Source organism: Oncorhynchus keta, chromosome 18 (assembly GCF_023373465.1).
Source record: "Oncorhynchus keta strain PuntledgeMale-10-30-2019 chromosome 18, Oket_V2, whole genome shotgun sequence".
Taxonomy (NCBI): Eukaryota; Metazoa; Chordata; class Actinopteri; order Salmoniformes; family Salmonidae; genus Oncorhynchus; species Oncorhynchus keta.
Window position 1 is genome coordinate 8,399,400 of NC_068438.1, and position 18,346 is coordinate 8,417,745.

Below are 18,346 nucleotides of genomic sequence, written 5' to 3' on the forward strand. Positions count from 1 at the left end.
ATTTGTGACCTAATGGCTCGATTCGGTCTTATGTAGCAAAATTTGAAATTGTGTTTTTCGCCCTGGATAAAAGTTAGGACTCAGAGCTAGAAAATGCTATATCATACACTACATTTACATTTACATTTAAGTCATTTAGCAGACGCTCTTATCCAGAGCGACTTGAGGAACAATGGAAAATGTATTCTGCTTTGAAAGTTGCTAAACTTGTAACCCCACTTTTGAGGAAATAGCCCTTGAATATTTTGGTACGCCTACTGGAGAGCTCTTCTTTGTCGTCCGACATCAAACTTGTCGATGTCGTTATGAACACAACTGGTGTATTTAACACCAATAAACCTATCCGTTTAAAAATGACATTTGTCAATCTTTGGAAACCAGGCAACTAAAAGCAACTTTCTAAACAATCTTTTTGTTCATTTCTAGCCTGTTAGCTAGCTAGCATGAAGTTAGCTGGCAGGCCAGTTCAAATAATGACAATATAATATAGTTGACAATGTCTTAACTTTAGTAAATTTGTATTCATTATTACAGGAAAATAAACTCACAACAAGTTATTTACAAATTAATGGCGAGCTAATTACAGACAATTACAAAATAAAAGCAGGGCATTCTACTGGTGAATTGTAGAACTTTGACACTGCCTCGTTGGCCTAACGTTAAATCCTATATCCCATAACGTTATAATTTGACTTCGGTGCAGTTCATGTTCTTCTTAACATTACTGTCTCTGGTAAACACACACTACATCACATGCACAGGATACAGAAGGTGTAAACCGTACAGTGAAATGGTTACTTGGATAGTGGAGTCTTTTGTTTAGACATGTACTGTAGCTAGCTAGCTAAACAATGAACCATAATCCCATAATGTTACTACCCTGCATGAATCTACAGGTAGCTAAAGCTAACCAAGTAGCTTCAATGTTAGCTAGCTAGCTAAAATTAGGTTATAACTACCAATGCAAATGGCTCTGAGACAAAAATAATATTACTACACAGATCATACACAATGTTAGCTAGCGACCTAGCTAATGTTAGTTTGCTAGCTAACAGTATGCTTTAACTTGCAATGAATACAACGTTCTGACTAAATTAGAAACGTACAATATCTTATAATGTAGCTAGCTCGACCCTCTTACCCGTATACATGGATTAACGCTTCTCCCCTCCCTGTCACGGATGCCATGGTTGCCCTTAGTTTGAAGATGTAATCCAGAGACAGGTGTTTTATACAACAGTCTTCTGGGTGTTCTCTTTTCAATACCGTCCACTTATTTGCAATCAAATTCCTGAATTCTCTGCAACTCATTTGGTATCATACTCTGCTTCCACTGGGCATTCCACTGATTTCAAACCTCGGTCCTCCAGAAAGTGGAGGGCATTAGCAACACTTTTGCAGTTATTTGTGATATCTTTCAAAAAAGCAGTGTTTGAAAGGATTAAATACACATACTGAGCAGCTCATGTTAATTGACATAAGTGTGCTACATGGCAGACCAATCCGAACTCATCTCTCAGTATGTCCAGCCCATTCATTATCCTAGCCAATTATGGCTAGCGGCAAGATTCCTGTCTTTTTCCGTGGCTAAACCAACTAGGCTCCTAATTAAACAATTATATTTGTATTTACAGATCGCATACATGTTTCACGTGTTCCAGAAGGCATTCTGCCCCAACATGCATTTTGATTAAAAATGTTTACTTTCAAATGCCTCTACTGTAAAGTGGTGACGCACAATATAGCCAGTTTCCTGAATGGAGCCACATTTAATTTCATTTATTTTAAATGTACTGTTGCCTTGACTTTACCTAACCACCTTTGCTCACGTCTCATCTAAATGGGAGGCTGGATCATTGAGGCTGCCCTCTGTAACTCCATATCATCACACAATATATTTGACCAGCTATGGGAAAGCAGTGCTTCTTTCTCTGGTAGCAAAGGGCAGACAGTGTACAAACCTCCCTCCCAGCTGCGATCTGGCCTCCATAGGAAGAAAGCACAGGCTGCTCCCCCTCTGCTCCCCAGAGGAGCGGGATTTGGATTGAAGCAGAGTGTTTTTTTTAGCCCATCGCTCATACCCCAGGTATCTCTCTCTCTAACTCTATATATATATATATCTCTCTTTCTCCCCCAGAGTGAAATGATTCATGCTCACCCCTGGCCCTGTGGTTAGGGTGGCTCATCATCTTTATAATATAGAGAAAATTGCTCTTTGGACAGTGGGGCCTGCAGCGAATGGGAGCTCCCCCACACACAAAAAAAAAACGTTGAAATAGCAATTAGGTTTCTCTCTCGTTGTCTCTCTCACCCTCTATCTATCGGATTGTGCATTTTGGGCGAGGGCAGGTGTGTGCAGTGGATTTGAAGTGCAAAGAATGCTGGGGAAAGAACTTGCCCCCTTTCTCTTTCTTTTTTTCTCTTGCTTGGAATGTTTTCTCTCTCTTTATCACACAAACATTCTCACTCCTTGTTTCCTCCTGAGTTTGCTATTTTTTGGGGGGGATATGGTGTTGGCTTGGGCAAGGCAAGACTCAATTCAAAGATTGTCAGTTGCACATTGAGAAAGTGCGTAAGTGAAGCTCTCTCTCTCTCTCTCTTTTTTCTCTCCCTTGAACTCAAACGGGATGAGCATCTTGGGGATTGTCAATTGTACATCCAAGACTAATAACGTTTGGATTGCCTTGAAGTCAGCATATGTTGTTTTTTCCCTCAGGGAGAGGAAGAGGAACTGGAGACTGGATCTTAACCTCCTCTACATTTTTGTGGAGAATGCTGTTTGGTTTTAATACAAACTCAAACATTTGTGTTGACCTCATTGTGTTTACCGTGTGGTTGGAATACACTGGCCATTGTGTGTAGAGTGACTATTGCTTAGCTTGGATGTTAAGGGGAGCCAACGGGAAAGCGTTTCCATGTGGCTGCAGTTTTGCAGTGAGCCAATCGATCTGCATCCGCATCGACCGTTTTGTTTCTGCATTATGACTTCCCCCTTGAAGCCTTCACAATGGAGTGGCTGTTAAGGAGCACTGTCCATAACAGTCATTCTTTCTTTGCTTTAGCACAATATTTAAGCTTTTTTTTTAGCAGCCTACTAGGACCAACATACATCTGGTACCTGTAATTCAATATCTTCAGAAGAACCATGTGTCATACTGACAGTAAAAGGAGACATGGACATGTCGAAGTGTTATAGCTTGTGATAAATCCCTTCGTTGAACAAATAGCAGCTGCATCGTCTACAAGAAACACTTCAGTGCCAGTGACATGACAACCTGTCTTCTTTTGCTGACTGGAGTGACTGCACACTGTATATTGGTTGGTTAGGGAGGAAAGGTTGAAGGTTGCAGCCATTTCTGGATCTTTTGTCTTCCTCTACCCTCCTCTATGTTCTCCAGACGTACGGTTGGCTTCGTGCCTGCTCTTGCCGGGATCGCTGGACCATAACCAGATGACCATAACCACGGCACACGTCGGGTTCAGAGACAATCAGGGCCACGTCGTCAAGTAAATCAGGTGTCACTCCTTTGCAACCCCAGTGCCATGACTAAACCTGTTGCCATGACAATCTGAGCCCCGCAGGTCCATTTTAGCTAGACAGTTCAGTTAACTCCATCCTAATGCCTTAGTTGAGGAGAGGTCTGACACCGTGTGTGACCGCTGACCACCGACCGCGACCGGTGGCATCATCATGAGCAGACTTGCTGAAGTGATAAATGATGCTCTTTAGCTGCCTCAGACACATCTAAGATGAGGAACACAGCAACGGTTCCACAGTTGGGTGACCAACCATTGAAGGAAACCCCAGGGGATGAGTCATGCGCAAATAGAGTGATGGCTGATTCCAAGCTCTCTGCTAATTTTGTTTGATTTCCGCATTTGCGATATGGCCTTTGAGCCGACCTTGAAACCCCTTTGCCCTAAATGTCAGATGTGAAAAGATTTTTAAAAGAAAGAAGAGGGGAAGACTGTACAAGCGATAAGCCTGAGCGACCATTCTACTAAGATGTGCTTTGACCTTTCCAGCTATTAGCAATGTCGATGGGTTGTAAAGCACCAGAGTGCTAGGCTCGAATGCCGGCTGCTGTACTGCGAGATAGGGGAGCTGTGCAGGGCTGATGTTGGTAGTGCGATGGAGTGATTACATGAACTGTAGAAAAAAAAACAGAGGTACTGTCTTATGCTTGCCATACCTGATCTGCTTGTGCAGCCAGACTCTGGCAGCCAGATGGAGCTGATTGGGGACAGTGCAGGGAGGCTGTTATTATAGTGGAAAGTTTTCATTTGATGTCCTGTCTTTATGACACGTCTAAGGGGCCAAACCTCAGGGTATGTCAGTGAGAGAGAGGGAGTGTTTTGTGTGTGTGTGTGTTTTACGTTTGTGTGTTCCTCGTCATGTTTCAATTCGATTCCCTGGCATCGTGTCTGATGCTGTCTCTGATTAAGGGGGATAACATAACTCACGAGTGTGACTAATGTACAACTCAGTAGATGCCTGTAGGGATGCACGTATGGCTAAACGAATACATATCCAGTCGATAGAGCAGAAAATCCTTCAATATTCATCAACGAATAGGTTTAATCAAGTGTTGCTTTGTTTGTTATGTATTAACAATATATTCGTGTTCATTTGCCTGATTAGACAAACACTCCAAATGTTTTAGTTTCCCACGGAGGGAAATTCCTTCAAGGTGCAAGGCTTCTGATGCTGTAGTGATCAGTTCAGTTTTCCAGTTCAGGTTTCATGCAGCGAATCTCAGTGTGCATAGTGTTTAAACTATAGGGTTTGCATGGCACATGTAAAACACGCTAATAGATACAGGCATGACTGAGCCCTCCTGAAGTCTGGTTGAAATGTATATTCTAGCCCTGAAGAGCCACAAGAAAAATGATGACGCAACGATGAGCTGCCAGAGATTTCAAACGAGCGCTTGATCTCACAGGCTTTCTAAAATGCAACCATTACCCAAAACCCCTGTAGCAGTCCAAATGTCCCCCCCAAAAAAGCTCACACAATCCTCTGTGTGTGAAAATGGCCTTATTACAAAGCTCTATCCACACCTTTCATGTCATTGTCTCTTGTGAATATACACAGTTAGCTATCACAGTAAAAAATCATTTAAATCCGTTGGGATTTTTTTCATTTAAAATCAACAGAGATTGTTTATCATTTATCTCCCACACTGCTCAAGGCCACCGCATCCTGATGAATGAAAAGCAATCTTCAGATTTCGGAATCTTCTCAACTCTGGTGGAAAACGTGTGTTTTTCTGTCACTTCTTAGATGTAATCACTCGTCTGTCGTTGTCAAGTTAATGACCTTTTATACGTAAATGTACCTGTAAAAGGGACAGTTTGTGTGTGTTTTTCTTTTCCTTATCTGTGTTTTTTTTCTCCTTGTCACTCACAGGCAGATTGGCAGGTGTGGCCCGAGCTGAGCCAATGACAGGCGGCCAGGAGTCTTAACGGCGGGCAGACTTGAGTCCAGCCGACGTAGGCTGTCCACACATAGAGTGGAGGCTACCCACACACACTCACACACGGATGAGAGCCCTGGCCGCCGGCTCGTGGACAACGCCAAGTGGCGGCTTCGCCTCCGCGTCTTTAAGGTACGCTGAATATCATGGCCTTGGTGGAGAATATCACACGGCTGTGTTCCGATACCTTCCCTAGAATACTAGCTACTTAGAAATCATGGCCGAAACATTTCTTCATTCTAAGTGGTACGGTTGTATGCTAGTGTTGACATTGGAACATGCTGTAGCTGACCTCAAAATGGTCTGTGGGAGACATTGACCCCATGTCGAACAGCTGCTGCCGACTAACTTAGGAAATGTTGATGAAATAATGACTTGCTCTACCCTGATATCCCCTAATTGAATGTGTAAACATGATATGGGCTCCAGAGTGGCACAGCTTGTCTAAGGCACTGGATCTCAGTGCTAGAGGTGTCACTACAGACACCCTGGTTCGAATCCAGGCTGTATCACAACCGGCCATGATTGGGCGGCGCACAATTGGCCCAGCGTGGTCCGGGTTAATGTTTGGCCGGGGTAGGCCGTCATTGTAAATAAGAATTTGTTCTCAACTGACTTGCCTAGTTAAATAAAGGGTAAACAAAAATTTAAAAAAATGAAAATAAATACCACAGACGGTTCTACCTGGAACCAACAAGGGTTTTACCTGGAACCAAAAAGTGTTCTCCTATGGGGACAGCTGAAGAACCCTTTTCAAACCATTTTTTCTAACGGTGTAGCTTGATGTGGAAACCTCAAGGATACGTTGAAAAAATATTAATTGCATTTAAACGGTTTCATATTTATACATTATCACCACTGTCTGTGCCAAATGAACAAACCAATGAATTAACCAATGAATGAATGCTGTTGTCAATTCCATTGCACTACTGCATGTTGACTTCCAGTGCTCTGTCCTTGCTACGCAGATTGTGTACCCTACACACTAACACTTGGGGAAAGTGTGTGTGTGGGGGGGGTTCAAGAACAGTGTCTCTTTGTAGAGCCTGAAATCGAATGACTCTGGGTGGGGACTTGTTCAGATTCCAAGCTGTCGCTCTACCTCTGCCATCTAACGTGACTCTAATCAATGTGAAGTGGGTGAGAGGAGCCTCTCTAAGGAGACACCAGGAACTCTCGCTGGGAGCGAAGCAGCCATGTAACCCCCTCGTCTACAGCCTTTCTGTCCCAACCATCCCTATAACCGGCCCAGCACTCACCAGCTGAGGTGAAGCTGCCCTTGGCATGCCCAGGGAGACTGGGATATGGGGGGTAAGGTTGGGAGTGCTTTCAGACACAGGCCCATAAAACATTTCGATATTAGTCTTATTCTCTAGACCATACTGTATACTCCAGTGACATTAATCACTATTCAAGAGGAATTAAGGCACTATTGCTACCTAATATGATGGATATATACTCTAATCAGGAGTTTTAAGTTCTGGTGCATGTATTTGTGAAAAATTATCTTCCAAATAAGCACCCACTTGTCACTGGCATGCTCCCCTAGACATAACTTCATCCTGCTAATGAGGGAGTTTACCTGGCAGTGTGTACAGTATAATATGAGAGGCTGTATCCAGAATGTGCATTAACCATCAATTACCGGGTGCCTTAATGCAGACACATCATGTAACAAGCAGGTAAGAGCATGGCGCTTGTAACGCCAGGGTAGTGGGTTCGATTCCCGGGACCACCCATACGTAGAATGTATGCACACATGACTGTAAGTCGCTTTGGATAAAAGCGTCTGCTAAATGGCATATATTATTATTATTATTATTATTTTATTATTCTTAATTTTTAAAAATGTAACCTTTATTTAACTAGGCAAGTCGGTTAAGAACAAATTCTTATTTACAATGACGGCCTACCCTGGCCAAACCCTAACCTGGACAACGCTGGGCCAGTTGTGCGCCGCCCCATGGGACTCCCAATCACGCTGGTTGTGATACAGCCTGGAATCTAGCCCGGGTCTGTAGTGACGCCTCTAGCACTGAGATGCAGTGCCTTAGACCGCTACGCCACTCGGGAGCCCAATGTCTGTGCCTTATGGTTCCTCCCGGAACCAAAAGGGTTCTATCTTGAACCATATAGGGTTCGTCAAAGGGATCTAAATAGCACATTTTTTAAGTGTAAGCAATCTTAATTTTGCCTGAAGTTTCTTACAGTATAATCCATTCTGCCTGCATTACCAATATGCCCTAAAGATAGATGTGGACCTGTTGTGACTGTCACTACAGTATTTACTGTGTGTGTGTGTGTGTGTGTGTGTGTGTGTGTGTGTGTGTGTGTGTGTGTGTGTGTGTGTGTGTGTGTGTGTGTGTGTGTGTGTGTGTGTGTGTGTGTGTGTGTGTGTGTGTGTGTGTGTGATACATTCAGAGCTATTTTCCTGATAAACTCAGCAATCAGAAGGTGTTTTTATACATAGATCAATTCATTGCCTCAACAAGTACTGTCATTATAGAATCGTGAGCTATGTCCATATACTTTCCTGATTAAAATGTGCTTACAATCCTCTTTAAACACTCAAATACATAGGCACAGACATTTACCATGAATTTCAATGGAAAAATAGAAAATACAATCTCTGGACTCTATTTGATTAATTCTCTAATGGGCACTGCAGCCTACATATCAAAGAAATCTATTAAAGGTTAAGAGCCATGAAATGTGTGAGCAGCAGGGTGGAATGATCATATTAAGGAATAATTTAGTCTAAGGGCAAATAGCAAGTGTTTGCTGACTCCACTGTGATAAAACAAAGAAGCACAGCAACAACAAATGCATGGACATTGTTTCATCTATATGCTTACAGGCAAATCCACCGGTAGGCGAGGTGAAATAACATAGAAAGTGGTATTTGTATGTAGTTCTGAATAATATGACCATCTAAATTCAATATTTGGCGCATCCCCTGAATCGAAGATGACACCGGATGTCCCTTCGGTCGACTGGGCAGCTGGCTGGCAAGGACGTGGTGTGAGGGCATGGTGGCAGACCAAGAGTACCACCGGGCGAGCGGGTCAGAAGGGCACCCCAGAGGTGCCAGCTGCAGCCAACCAGCCGGCCAGCAAGAGCCAGCAGAGTTCTCAGAGGGACGCCCTGCACAGTGGCCCAACGGTAATTAGGTGTTAGACACTCAGAGATAATCCCTGACAAATGTGTCCGGCTGGAATCATAATGAAGCCCAATGCACATCTCTTTTCTCCTCCACTGCCACACCAGCTGCTGTATATGGAAATGGGATGGTTGGGATGGTTTGAAATCCCCCTAATTTTCCATTAATTATCACTGTCCTTGATTTTCTATTCATTTATGCATAAAAGGGAACCAAGGTGTAGATGGAAGAGGCAGAATTATTTCTGAAGGTGGATATAAAACAGTGGATATCAATTAAGTGTCATTTGTGACTGGACACTCTGACAAGGCCTCGGAAGATGGCCACCGACCTCAACCAACCGCTGACCAAACGTCCATACCAGACACCCAAAAATCAATCTTGGTGGTTCTTGGGTTTTTTGTTCAGTTAGTCTAACCACATTGTTTGGTAAACTAATATAAACCTGCATGTGTCAGGACGGCTCTATTCCAAGAGCCTTCATTTCACTAAAATGGATTGTTCCAATTTAATCTTGGTGCTGACAGCTGCTCCACGATGCCCACACACCACTGGAGCAGAAGTGTTTTGGTTTCACTGCGCAGCCACACCAGTTTATTGGACAATATTTTTCTCATCCGTCTCCGATAATGGACTCACTCTGTTGGTTCATATTCACGCCTGTGTAATGTCTGGGGCCCCATCAGTGCTCATTGCAGTCTGGGGAGTGCTAAGGGGAAAAGGACCGGATGTAATAGTGACCGCTGGGAAACAAGGCTGGCTATTCAAGAGAACACAAGAAGCCGAGTGGGGCCAGTAGCCATTAGCCAATGTCCATGCAGCATTAAAAGAGGTAGTGTTATAACGCGTGTTGAGGATCATTATGAGCATGCTAATGTTTGATTACACCCTCTGTCCCCATCACATACAGTATGGATTCTCTGTGAATTATATGGAAAATGGGGTATCCCTCATGGTTTGCATAGGGTTGGTCATCTATTTTAGTGTGAAGAATAAATTCAGTTTGCAATGGAATTTCCCCACCCAGAAGCGAACATGGAATCTCAATAAAGACAGGAATATATATTCATGTTTTATGGTGTGGGGGAGTTATACAGTGTCATTTTTATGGGCCGAGGTAGAAATAGGTGTGAGGCTATTGAGAGTTTCAATTGGATGGTGACGGTCTAATGGTGATGGTAAGAGGATATGAGGATATGTTATTGCAGAATAGAACTGTTAAGTGCTCGTAATCCGGACTCCGATGACATATACATGTGAATACACGTCAATGCATCAGTCTATCAATTTGTTTGTGAATTATCTTTGGCTTGAAAGAAGGAAAAGTGTTATTTAGAGAAGGCAGATGTAACAAAACCCTTTCGGTAGTCAAGCTTTTAGGGTTTGAATAACTTCCCATTGCACATCATACTATTTCATAGTATTTCATCTGTCTGGGATACGTTCAATCTCTGGTTCTTTTTCCACATTTCATTTGGGAGGACTTAGGGGTACTTGCTTAACCCGGTTACCATTGGGTTGAATTGTTCTTTGTTTTGTTGCAATCATGAGCCTTTGTTATAAAAATATGTGTAATATCTTTGTTCCTCAATGATTTGATAAAGAAGCCAATGCTGAATTTGTCTCTTCACCCCCCACCCCCACTGTTTTTGCATGAATGTTACTTGAAGGCTTTTCATGTATTGTCAGCCCATTTGATTTGTGTGTGTGTGTGCATGTGTGTGCGTGTGTGTGTGCGTGTGTGTGTGTGTGTGTGTGTGTGTGTGTGTGTGTGTGTGTGTGTGTGTGTGTGTGTGTGTGTGTGTGTGTGTGTGTGTGTGTGTGTGTGTGTGTGTGTGTGTGTGTGTAAGTGTGCATGTGTAAGTATGCATGTGTTTTAAAAGGAGCCCATTTGAAAAACCTTCCCTCCCCCTTCTATATATCTCTTCCTATGTCAGTACTGTAGTAAACCTGCATCCTTTATTACGGTTTACCTTTCCTACTTCATTCAAATCGTTAGTTAGTTTACGTGCAACTCACTGGACCCCTCACACTTTAATTTACCCTCTGTATTTGTGAATAAAAAAAGATAAATGAAAGCAAAGGTCATATTTTTACCATAAAGCATAAGACTGAATTCGTGAATGTCAATTGGAAGAATTAGCAGTGAAACACAAAATCTTCACCATTTGAAGTAGGTGTGATTTGTATTAATTCTTTTTTTAAACAAGCTAATTAATCACATTTGCGTTTGCAATTTTTTGGGCCGACAGTGTGTCAGCCCCAGGTAGGCTACACCCACCCACACACTCTAACACACACTGTTGGACACACACACACACACACACTGTAAAACACTGTCGCACACACACAAACACACGTGCCTGTACACCCCCCCCTCTCCTTGTACCCACTCAGATAGGTCCTATGCGTCTCTGTCATCAGCCCTGCTCTAGCTGGGCGTATACAGTCTCAGGCTCCCTGACGTCGGCGCCATCTGTTGAGCTTGATTGCCCTGCTGGTGGGGGCATCCTCTGTCTTCCATCTTCCACATGCCAGGCCTGTGAGCCTGGGAGCTCTGATAGGACCCCCTCCTCTCCCTCTATCCTCTCTCTCCGTCTTCCTCCTGTGACGTGTCAGTGTCACGGCAGACCGTAACGAGGTGTCAAAGCGCTAAGAGCGCCATGCCAACCACGTCCCTCACAGCCAGAGCTTCTGTCGGCTCGCCCTCGCTCTCTCTCTCTCTCTCTCTCTCTCGCTCTCTCTCTCTCACTCTCTCTGTTTCTCTCCCTTTATCGCACTCTGTCCACCCCCCCCTCCTCCTCCTCTCTCTCTCATGTGCCACTCCCTGTCTCTAGCGTTCTGTGATTATTGGAGTAGCTGACATATATGCCTCGTTTGTGTTTTGTTTTCGTGGACAGGATGTTCTTTTCATGTCCTCAATAGGTTTGTGGTTCTTTTACTTCTGTAGCTTTTGTTCTGCGTGAACGTCCCTGTATTCTCGACCACATAAACAGCACCAGGCATTATGGTAACACCTTTTACACAATGCAAGAATGGAAAGCCCCCCCATGTCAGGTTTTCTCAGAACTGAACAGAAGGTATTTGTGATAATGGAGCTAGGAAGAAGTGCTTGGTTATGAAAGGATAAAACTGAAAGACCAAACATTTCCCCCATCAGAGAGACAACGAGACCGCAGAGTTGTGGACAGGAGATGAAAAACCCAAGCCCTTTCTGAACAAAGAGAATGGAGAGAAACGGAGAGAATGAAGAGAACAGTGTGCTCTGGGTAGAAATGGAGAAAGAGAAACAAAAACACAGCAAACCTCTCCCCAGTCAGGTGAAAGACAGAGATTCACTGTTTTATTTTCCTTTGGCATGAGTCACTCAGGTATGGAGAAGAATTCAAAGTATTTGAAATAGTCTTTGTTTTGTTTCTATGAGCATTGTTGGAATTTTAAATCAAAAGTTAGTTGTTGAGTGCTCTTTTATAGATACCGACGTGGGATTTCTGAGTGCCTAGCAATGAAGCTGCCCAAACTCCAACAATTTTTTTGCATTGTTGTTCAACCAACATCTGCCTTTTTTCTGTATTTGTTTCATAATAACTTCACACATACAGTAGTACTTTTTTTAATGAAGCTAGTAGGCCGCATGCCACACCCACACAGAAAATATAGTGTTGATTGAAAACATGGCGACTCTGTAGCAAGCATTTGGAATCGAAAACAGGGTGCAAATTGTCAACATTTTTGCGGAACAAATGCATCTCTAAAAAAGAAAGCTTTCCAACATTTCAAATGATTTGAATAACACTTAAAATCTTATCTGCTTGTAGCCTTGAATTGCTGCTCGCAGCTCTACTTTCTCTGTTTTCCACTATCAGTGTGGTGGCCTTGTCCATTGTGCATCAGTTGCAACTATTAATGCCGTCCATTTGTTTATCTCTCTGAACCAGTATGTTCCTGACGACAACATTTGGAATGCTTGCAGAAATTTGCACATTAATAAAAGCAAATTCTTCTTTAACCTCTAAAAGTCTAAGCGGCTGGAGTGAGGGGTGCTCTACTATTTCATCTAGACTTTTAGATCCCATTTAGGTACATCAAAAAAACAAACATTTACAATTTATTTGATAAAATATTGAATTTGGCCTTTGCTGCTACAGCCAATAGAAACGCATTCAGAAAGACGGTAAAAAAAAAAAAGAAACCTAAGAAATAAGGTTTTTGAAGTGTCTGTCCTATATCTAGAAGGCACAAAACTATCTCCGCACAGCACTTCCATTCGTTTTTAGTATGGGTTACCTTCGAGTCCCATGGCACTTGTGGGGGCTGTAGTTCAAAAGGGAGAACGCCATCGTGTTCGTGAGAAGTAGCATCTTTTCCTAGAGTGGTCCTATCTGGCCTGACAAACAGCGCTGTGGCACTGCCACTTTCCACCACCGATGCGGAAGGGCGACATAGGCTGATGCAGGGGATTCCGACAGGGCACACCAAAAAGAACACACGTCACTTAAACTCGCTTATGGGCATTTTTGTTGTATTGTGTTCATAAGATTGAACGCACGGGTGTGTCGTTTAGACTCTTAAGGATTCTTTAAGCCCACATTTTGTAGCGCTTGATTGATGACTGCTGACTGGAAAATGTCCTCGTAAATTCATTATCATAAGTACCATTACGACGAATTAAGTCTTATTAAGTAAGGACACCAAGTCTTAGCTGACATGTCAATATGCGTAGTTCTGTTATTGGGCATACCCTAAAACCTACATTCTCGAGGATACAGGGACTTTAGCGCAGAACAAAAGCTACAGAAGTAAAATAACCACAAACCTGGAACCAGTGGCATAACCATCACATTTCTGTGCACATATTCCGTCATACATAACTTTATCTTATACATATTTCTGTTTGGCTCTAGCAACACTGCCACAGAGAGTTAGCCACCCAGGACATCTATTACTTTTCACTCTCTTTCACTTGTTCTTTTCTCTTTTCAAACGGTTTCCAGGGCAATCTGTGAGTGAGGCTTTCACAGCAGCCGGGCCCATCTGTTTAAACACTCTGTGAAGCAGGCTAGGATTAGTCCCCCAATCCCGACTGTGTCCCCACTGAGGCAGGGCTGCTCAGACAGACACTGTACATGTCACCATCAAGCCAACATCCCTCTTCTCTTCTCTTCTCGTGCTGTGTCACAACAATGTCAGTCTAACCATCATGACCATCCCTCAGGCAATGTTATATAAAACTTGAAACTCTAAAACACCATTGTGTTCCAACAACGTCCCTCTGAGCTTTCCCTCTAGCTATCTCAAGCTATCTCACTTAGGCAGAGTGTGTTTCCTTCCACCCAACTCCTGAACTGTGTGTGTGTGTGTGTGTGTGTGTGTGTGTGTGTGTGTGTGTGTGTGTGTGTGTGTGTGTGTGTGTGTGTGTGTGTGTGTGTGTGTGTGTGTGTGTGTGTGTGTGTGTGTGTGTGTGTGTGTGTGTGTGTGTGTGCGTCAGTGAGGTCTAGCCCCTTTCACAGTCTGTTTAAGTCAAAATACATCACATGCCTCCCTCTCAAACGCCTGTTTCATAAATAATGTCCAATCATGTTGTTACACAATACACATTCAATTCATAATTGTTATATAATTACTGTTTTGTCTCCAAGCAGATGGCTCTATTCACTGTAGATTATACTATATTGCTCAGAGTGGGTTTTTTCTTTTACTATAAATATCCAAAACTGTTGAGGGCCTGTTTAAGGCCAGCCAAACAAAGTCAGTTAACTGATAGCCTACATCTGCAGAATGTTGGCTAATGGTGATTATAATCAGTCGATAAGAAGGGGCTCTCCTCGAGTCTATAATTTCTCCATTTAAAGCCTCACTTTCAGCCATGAAAAAGGGATGTGTGCTATGGACAGGCTTCAGCATCGGGAAAAAGAGCTATCAATTTCAGACTGAATATGCAGTCATAAGCACTGTCGAAACTCCACTAAAATAGTTGTTTCCTCTGCTCTCTTGTAAAATACATGAACCACTTTCCAAAGATCACAGAGCCAAGATGAACACTAAGAGAGAATTGATCCAGCTCAATTCTGGCATTTTTCACAGACACGCTCAGGGAAACACCTGCACAAGCAGGAATTGGATTAGGTGATAAGAGGAAGATGTTTTCGGCATCTGCTGGCAGATGGCATAATATTGGTAGATTTCTCCCAATGCGCTAATACCTTTCACAGTTCCACACTACCCCCTGGCCAGTAACAACCTTTGAGTCTCTCTCACTCTCTTTTTTCCCTCTCTCACTTCATCTATCTCACTGTCTCATGCTCTCTTGTGCTCTTTATCTCTCTCTTTATCTCCATAGGGACAGTCTGGAGGGATTTATTTTGGGTCTTGGTAGATTCAACCTTCAGAACCTTCTGGCTGGATGGAGGAAACGGTGTGTGACCTGTTGGGAGATGAGCTTGTTACCTTGTGTGCTACTTTGCCCCTTAGAGCCATCATAGTCCTGGCCAAATGTGCTGCTCATTGGAGGATCTCCAATCTGAGCCTCAACAAAGACCATTGTTCTCCTTTGAGCAAAATAAACTTTTTTTTAATTGAATTCCATTGTCCCCCTAGTGTTGCTGAATCTCCACTCTCCTTCAGTTTGCGCCTCAATTCGTGCACCTTGGTTGGAAAGCGAGGTAGCAGCAGTGATCACTTCCCTAAAGACTATTGATCAGCCCATGCGTTGCATCGCCCACGGCTCTCAAGCCCACAGTACACTTTTAGCCACACTGGGGAGTAGGGAGTGTGGGATTTTTATTTTATGTTTGAAGTCATTTCTTTCATGATGACTTTGATTGATTAGATGTTGAACAAAATGTTTGATCAACATATACTGAACAAAAATATACATGTTTCATGATCTTAAATAAAAAATCACAGAAATGTTCCATTTCTCTCAAATGTTGTGCAAAAATCTTTTGCATCCCTGTTAGTGAGCATTTCTCAATTGCCAAGTGAATCCGTCCACCTGACAGGTGTGGCATATCAATAAGCTGATTAAACAGCATGATCATTACACCATTACACCTCCTGCTGGGGACAATAAAAAGCCACTCTAAAATGTGCAGTTTTGTCACACAACACAATGTCACAGATGTCTAAAGTTGAGGGAGCATGCTGCAGACCACTTGTAACCACGCCAGCCCAGGACCTCCACATCCAGCTTCTTCACCTGCGGAAACATCTGAGTCCAGCCACCCGGACAGCTGATGAAATTGAGGAGTATTTCTGTCTGTAATAATGCCCTTTTGTGAGGGAAAACTCATTCTGATTGGCTGTTCATCTAGTGCACATATACAAGTGCACATATACAAATGTAGCACATAACTATGCCTAGGAAGTCAGTTTTAAACCTACTGTTTCCACCGTCTAAGTTTGTAGTTTGATCATATTGACATGGTTGGAGGATAGCGAGATTCCAGAGCATTCTGTCTCTCACAACATTGTAGCCCACTTTGTGAAGAATAGTATCTCCCGATGATTTACAACCTCAGACGAACTTGGCAAATCAATACAGACTCATCTTTCACCAAACGTTCCAGGAGTCACAGGGTTTTATCATGTCGAATCACGCAAACCCTTGATTGATGCTCGAAGTGGCTCTTTTGAAGTGAGCAGCGACAGCGACCACTCTATATATATTTTTTTTGTCCCTGGTACCTGTTCTTGCCCGCTTCAAAGGGAGTAAACTTCAATGTGTGGACTACTGGACCAATGTGAAACAGAATGCTATTAAATCAAATGGACTGACATTCTTGTCTTGAGGACTGAGGAGTTACATATAATGGTCTCCTTTTGCCAGTCAATCTCTCCTTCAGTCGGAAATCGAGGCAGGTTCATTCCGAGGTGAATGTCATTATAACCACATTGACACCCTGCTGGCGGAGAAAATATAGTCCTCATTTGGAAAAATGGTAGCAGCGTTGATATTTTCCCATGTTGTGTAAGGACACATTTGTCATCGTTTGACAATTCAAATGCAATAGGTGTACTAGATTATTGTCTTTGTATAGATTTTTAGCTCTTGAGTACGGTGGCTCTGAGTCTTCAGGGTGTAAGTCCCGCAGGAATCAGGGGCCAAATCATTCAACTGGGATATTGGCTGGATTGACTGAAGTCCGGTTCTTTTGAGGAATTTAAGTAACCTTAATAGAATAAGTGCTTAAGAAGCCAGCTACCCTTGAGGAACTTAACGGGCCGTCACTGCTCTCTGACAACGATATGCCTAATGTCTGCTCTTCGGCGTGAATGTCCTGTCATAGCTGTGAATGAAAAAATGGAATGAGACATTAGTGATCCAATCAGTGCTATCACACAGGAGAGATTACCAAGAGGAATATTTAATGTCTCACGGCATATAGTGAGAGAACTGACATATCAGACACAATAGAAAAATTAAAAAAGTGCAAGAAAACTCACCTGTCACTGAGTGCATCACACCAATTGTTTATGTCAGCTAAGGGCCGGTTGCACAATTAGTGAGTTATTGGAAGGCTTTCGATTTGAATTTCCCTCAACCATTTATTAAAATTGTTAAGTGTATATTGGATCAAATTAAAGGTTCCGCGCAGGTTGCTTTTTGCCTTTGGGAAATCAAATTATTTAGAGTGTTTAGATGTTGCAAAACAATCTTTTTTTTCCTATTAAGTCAAAGAGATGAGCAGACAGTAGCTTTGGATGAGGAGAGCCGTCAAGGGATGTTTCCTTGCTTTCTGAAGCCCGACATGAGACGTTTTAGACTGGCTTACAGGCAGAAAGATCATCCCTTCTGCCTGGCACTACCAGGGAAACCATAGGGGACTAGGAATCAGCACAGTCCATCTGCCACTACAGCCGTCCTGCCAAGGCAACATGACTCTCCAGCGCTCTCAGAGTTTTGGGTATGGGGCCGTTTGTGTGTGTGTGTGTGTGTGTGTGTGTGTGTGTGTGTGTGTGTGTGTGCGTGTGTATGTGCGGTCGCGTTGCATTTGCTCGTAATATCTACACATATAATCGTGCAAGTACTCAATGCCGGCAACCTTTGCTTTCACTGTACCTTCTAGCAGACTATTTCCACATCGATGTGCTCATCTCCCATATTGACGACAACAACAACAAAGGTCACATGGGAATTGGTCCCCTCCTCCCCACCTTCCTTTCTCCTCCCCTCTCCTCCCTTACTGGTCCTGGGGTTGGCAGGGTTTAGGGCTCTTGCTGGGTGGCTGTAGTGTTTTTTGAGGGAGTGTGGATGAGGTACTCTTCAGATTGACAGCCGGTGGGTGAGCAGGGGGCCGGGCCACTCTCCGGGAGAGGCCAGTATCATCTCGGCCTTGATTTTCCCTTCATTGATCCACCCAGTGCTTTGCCACAGGGAAGTCTTAATGAGCAGTTTACCAATACATTTGGTAAGTGGATGGGTGGGAGAGTGTCATTGTGTCAACTTGCATCATAGCAGGGGTTTGCGTTGTGATATTTTAATCATAACAAAATTGGAAAGATAAACGTTGACGATAACCATGGTCAGCAATGAAACATAAAATGGCAAGAGACCCCTCTTGAGATTGTGTTGGAGGATGTCATCTTTAGAGAACAGACACTCAAAATCCTGCCCTCGGCCCTGTCCTCGTCTCTCTCTCCCGTCTGTCAAGCGTATCTCTCGGGTTTAGCTCTGTGGCAAATCTGAGGGCTATAGACATGGATGAAG

At 43.2% G+C, this 18,346-nt stretch overlaps 1 protein-coding gene across 1 annotated transcript in view; it reads left to right on the forward strand.

The window, feature by feature from the left end:
- LOC118396819 (leucine-rich repeat and fibronectin type III domain-containing protein 1-like protein) overlaps positions 1 to 18,346 on the forward strand; it is a 147,913-nt gene that overhangs the window by 85,932 nt on the left and 43,635 nt on the right. The window contains exon 2 of the mRNA XM_052467328.1: positions 5,411 to 5,609. Within this exon, the coding sequence (XP_052323288.1) occupies positions 5,545 to 5,609 (65 nt within the window). The 5' untranslated portion in view covers positions 5,411 to 5,544. The remainder of the gene's footprint in view (positions 1 to 5,410; positions 5,610 to 18,346) is intronic.